At 40.3% G+C, this 4,714-nt stretch overlaps 1 protein-coding gene across 4 annotated transcripts; it reads right to left on the bottom strand.

The window, feature by feature from the left end:
• Nucleotides 1-214: 214 nt before the first annotated feature.
• On the bottom strand, nucleotides 215-3,247 carry LOC147628551 (peptide methionine sulfoxide reductase A3-like). 4 transcript variants are annotated; one of them, XM_086813735.1, is made up of 5 exons: nucleotides 3,096-3,211; nucleotides 2,737-2,835; nucleotides 1,606-1,691; nucleotides 1,233-1,409; nucleotides 215-581 (listed from the first exon to the last, which is right to left on the bottom strand). In XM_086813735.1, exons 3-5 carry the CDS (start codon nucleotides 1,687-1,689, stop codon nucleotides 330-332), a joined length of 513 nt encoding a protein of 170 aa, XP_086669861.1. In that variant the 5' UTR covers nucleotides 1,690-1,691; nucleotides 2,737-2,835; nucleotides 3,096-3,211; the 3' UTR covers nucleotides 215-329. The 4 variants fall into 4 exon arrangements, with proteins under 4 accessions (XP_086669861.1, XP_086669860.1, XP_086669863.1 ...); XM_086813734.1 differs by lacking the exon at nucleotides 2,737-2,835 and having other exon boundaries at nucleotides 3,096-3,247; XM_086813737.1 differs by lacking the exon at nucleotides 2,737-2,835 and having other exon boundaries at nucleotides 1,606-1,731; nucleotides 3,096-3,224.
• Between the last annotated feature and the right edge of the window lie 1,467 nt (nucleotides 3,248-4,714).

Below are 4,714 nucleotides of genomic sequence, written 5' to 3' on the forward strand. Positions count from 1 at the left end.
ACTGGAGTTCTACTAAGCAAACATTTATTCGACCAACAGATTTACTGTACAACAGACTGGAGGATATAACAGTTCCCCTAGTTCATGAAGTGCAAGAAAATACATAGATCTTCTAGTTAGAATTTAACAAACGGTAGCCTCAAGACGATACAACAATTCCCCAAATTCATGAAGTGCAAGAGAAACAGACCCCATAGACACACACAACAAGACATTTGTCGTTAACCATCCTTTATTCATTCAAGCAAGCACATAACAAATCTCCATGTACATAGGACTTAATACTTAGAATTTAACAAACAGTAGCCTCAGATTGCGTTTGTAAGTTGTCAGCCATAACATCTAATGGGATCACTGCAGCCTTTTGCAGCTGATTGCTTTGAACCAGAACGTCCACCCTTTTCGAGATACTGCTGATGATACTCTTCGGCAGGGTAGAACTCCACAGCTGGTAATATTTCTGTCATGATCTTCTTTCCCATGCGTTTCTCTTCGGCCTGCAAAGATGCTTTTGCTATCTGCTCATGCTGGGGAACATGAAAGTAGATGCCGGATCGATACTGCGTGCCAACATCATTTCCCTGAAAATGCATGCATAAAGTTCAACACCTCATGCTAATATCCTCAAAAAGAAAATTCTCTCAAGGAGCCTGCCTTTGTTGGCTAGAGTGAGTGAGAATGAGGACACACACACGAACATAGACAAACAGAGGAAGGCAAGCTAAAACATATTACAACACAATTATTTCTGTTTGTCCTCAAGCAAAAAATTCACTTGGACCTGCCTTTTACAAAGGCAGGCCAAAAAACTTCAAGTAAATGCCTAAAGTTCACCCCCTATACTAACATAGAAACCTACATGCATTGGCGCATGCATACTACACAGGGTTCTCTTGCTGACATCAAAAACATGCATAAATTCATGCATATTGTACAAACCTTATGCTGATATCAGAAACTACATGAATGAATGCATGACAAAACAAAAATAGAAAACTACATGCATTAGTCCATACATAACATGCAACATCTCATGTTAACATTAGAAACTATAAGCATTGGAGCATAGCATCGGAGCATGCATAATGTTCAACACCTCACACTTGACATAAAACCACATGCATACAGTTCAACACCTCCCACCAAAATCAAAAACTACAAGCATTAGGGCCTCCATACGGCAACTTAAATGCATGGTAAAACGAGGTAAATCAGGTAACTTTTGTACAGACCTGCCTATTGTATTGTGTAGGATCATGCTTGCCCCAAAACACCTGCAAAAGTTTCTCATAGGTTACTTGTTGGGGATCATACTCGACCAGAACTGCTTCCACGTGGTTTGTTCTACCGGAGCAGACCTCTTGATATTTAGGGTTCTTTGTTGTCCCCTGAGTGTAGCCTACAGTAGTCTGCAAAAACAACACATGCTTCCATATTGAATAGAATAAAATCCTGCTTCTGACCAAAAATGAGTTTAGTAAAATCAAAGGCACTACAAGCGTATCATGATGCCTTACCATCTAGTCAATGTGTGTGTGCCTCTGTGTATGTAAATACAAGCATATGAATTTAACATTAAAAAATGCGGCAGTAGCAAATTTGCACCTTCACAACACCTGGAACTCGTTGGAACGCAAGCTCCACGCTCCAAAAGCACCCAGCAGCAAAAGTTGCTAGCTGGAAAGCCATCACTGAAAACGAGACTTCTCAGCAAAATAAGAGAATTCTGCCCTAAAATGTTCGCCTTGCAACAGCAACGGCAAGCAGATGAGAGGGTGAAACAAAGAAAAAAGCAGATGAGAGAGTGATACAAATAAAAGAAACTCACAAGGAAATCTAGCATACACAAACAAACTAGCAAAAGGCTGGTTACACAGCCATCCCTGCCACTCATCGAGGCAACCTGCTGTCAGGGGGGATGGACAGGTAATCTAGCACATACAACTCGTCACATGGGAGGGAATGTTATTGTATATCCTCAGTCACTGTCACATGCACATGGGCTGCTTCTAGTACCCTTCTTGACTTGATCTTCTCCTTCTCTCTCCTGGTTGCTCCTGAAGATGTGTAAAATGGGGAGCGAAGGGTCCTGCTTATAAAAAAAGCAGACTAACTATATCCCCCAACTGTGTTTTGCATTAACTCCATTCACACAGCCTCTTTTTGTGCCTTTTTACATTAGGTCTCACAACATGGCTGATTCTCTTAAAAACCCTAACCCTAACGAGTGGCCTAACCCTAGCCCTAACTCTTATTGTATCCTAGCATATAGCATGCATCCATTGACCGAGGATGATGCATGCGACAGTTTGTAACCAGCCCAAGTCTCCAAACATGTTTGAACTGGAATGCTAGTAAAGTGGCAGCTAGCAAGATATGTAGTTAGCAAGATAGGTCAACATATGAGGTCAAGAAGGAGACCTAGAAAAGTATGAAGAGCAGCTATGGTAGGACAAAAGAGGGGAGGGGCGGGGACTTTAGAAACACATTCGCATTGTTAGAAGTTCTATACAATATAAACCAATGGAAAGTTCAGGTTATGTCATGAACTGGAACAAAAACCATAGTTAAGATCTTTGACTCCATGAGAACCCAAATCAGGCCAAGTAAAGATACCAAGTTCCAACACGTTACCCACATCAGGAAATGTCAAGATACCAACGAGGAAATGTGAAGAAAGCAACAAAAAAGGAAACATGATGAAAACCCAATTCAAGAAACCAACCAAGAACCCACATCAGAAAGTATTAAGAAAACCAGCAAGGAAGCCGCCTGAGGAAATCTGAAGAAAGCCCACAACGAAGGCAGTTGGAAAGAAACCCAAATCAGGAAACCCTGGAAGACGACCAGAAACCCAAGCGAACAAAATTCCTAAGCAAAAGAAAACATGTGACTCTCTCTCTCTCTCTCTCTCTCTCTCTCTCTCTCAGACACACACACGCACACACACGCACACAATTGAACAGAATTTCTCTCTCCAGAAACCAAACTGAAGAAAATACACAAGGATTCCTCCGCGGCAACAAGCAGAGACAGATCTGTGTGTGTGTGTGTGTGTGTGTGTGTGTGTGTGTTTTATCGTATGAAACCCTTACCTTGCAGCCTGTGTGTACTCTGATGTGCGCAGGACCTTCAGCAAGGAATATTAAAGAAGGCCCTCTTCACAAGACAACAATGGATGGGGTCAGAAGATGCACGAATTTGCACCGACTACAAAACTTACAGCCTTAATTTTGAAGGAGCTCTGTAGATTTTTTTTCAAACTTAACTTTGTAAATAAAAATGAGTTCATTGTAATACTAGAATTGACAAGAGGAGTGTTTGCAACCTCAACTAAGGCCACATTTGATATAACCAATGACATGACACCAAAATACTAATGATTTCTTTGAAGGTAGTGGTTGTCTTGGTTAAGAAAGATTAAATGTAGTATTAATGAGATTACTCAAGTTATATGAACTCTCAGAAACATAAGTAAAGTTGTGTGTAAAAAAAACCATACGAAGTGTGTGGAGGAGAGGAGAGGTGGCACGGATCTCTCCAAAATTGAAAATCATAGAGGAACATGGTGCCCCTCCGATTAGAGAAACCACTTTGTGGGCTGCTTTTTACTTGACCAAGATACAAAACCATTGCCAATTGAGAAGTAATAACCAGAAGTAGATCTTCTATCACCAGCCCCATTGGCATCACTCTATCAATATAAATGAGGATTTTTGAAAGTCTCAAACACAATTATATAGTCAATAATACCTTTGACATACCTCACTATCCTCTTTGTTGCATTCTAATGGTACTTTGATGGTCCTGGCATTTAATAAGCCACATAATTCTTTTTTGTTGAGATATCACAATTGAAAACAAAACAAGGATTACCTTTTCTTTTGAAAATGCATATAATGTACAAGGTGTCAAATTGTGTTGACTACCAAGGACTCTTACGACGATAAAACCTAACTTCTTGGCCATAGTAGGTTTCGACGATGCACAAACTTAGTCCCAAAACTTGTGCAAAATTGTGCTTGTCAAATCTGCAATCCATTTAACATTGCCTATCGGCATAGATAGGTAAGGTTTAATTTGCCATACATTTCTTACACATGAAAAAAAAAACTTAAAATCAAAATCACATCTAACTTTCAGAGTCTATGAGAGTACAATTAATTGAAGGGTCTAATACACATGAGGCCACTACTCTCATGTAGATGGATAGGTGCTAATGTTGCTTCCCATTTCCCTAACAATTTAGAATGGTTTTCCAGTGCCAATTCCCTAGTTTGACCCAACCAATTGAGCTAGAGGTAACAAAATATGAGAGAAATAACACACATGCACACACAAGAGGACTTACACTTAAAATTAGGAAAATTCTCTGTGAGATGCGCTTGTGCATTATCTTGGTAGAAATGTGTCACAGGGGATATTCTCTTGCAAAGATTCTCTAGTGCCTTGGATGAATGTGCAAGGGGAGCATAATCTTGCAACAACTCCATTGCCACTATAGCCAACCATCACCTATGACCAACTTTGCTTCGATGAAGGACATCATTCGCAATCTCTGTGTGTGTGTGTGTGTGTGTGTGTGTGTGTGTGTGAGAGAGAGAGAGAGAGAGAGAGAGACATACAATCTCTCTCTCTCTCTCTCTCTCTCTCTCTCTCTCTCTCTCTCTCCGTAATAGAAGACATATTACCAAAATTACTTACAAATGGCCAC

Source organism: Cibotium barometz, chromosome 19 (genome assembly GCF_041138505.1).
Source record: "Cibotium barometz isolate CiBa-2024 chromosome 19, ASM4113850v1, whole genome shotgun sequence".
NCBI lineage: Eukaryota > Viridiplantae > Streptophyta > Polypodiopsida > Cyatheales > Cibotiaceae > Cibotium > Cibotium barometz.

Coding starts and splice junctions, on each gene's coding strand:
- LOC147628551 (XM_086813734.1), bottom strand. CDS start 1,689: ATGGCTTTCCAGCTAGCAACTTTTGCTGCTGGGTGCTTTTGGAGCGTG. Junction 1,410..1,605: donor GAGTTCCAGGTGTTGTGAAG/GTGCAAATTTGC, acceptor TTGTTTTTGCAG/ACTACTGTAGGCTACACTCA. Junction 582..1,232: donor CTACACAATACAATAGGCAG/GTCTGTACAAAA, acceptor ATGCATTTTCAG/GGAAATGATGTTGGCACGCA.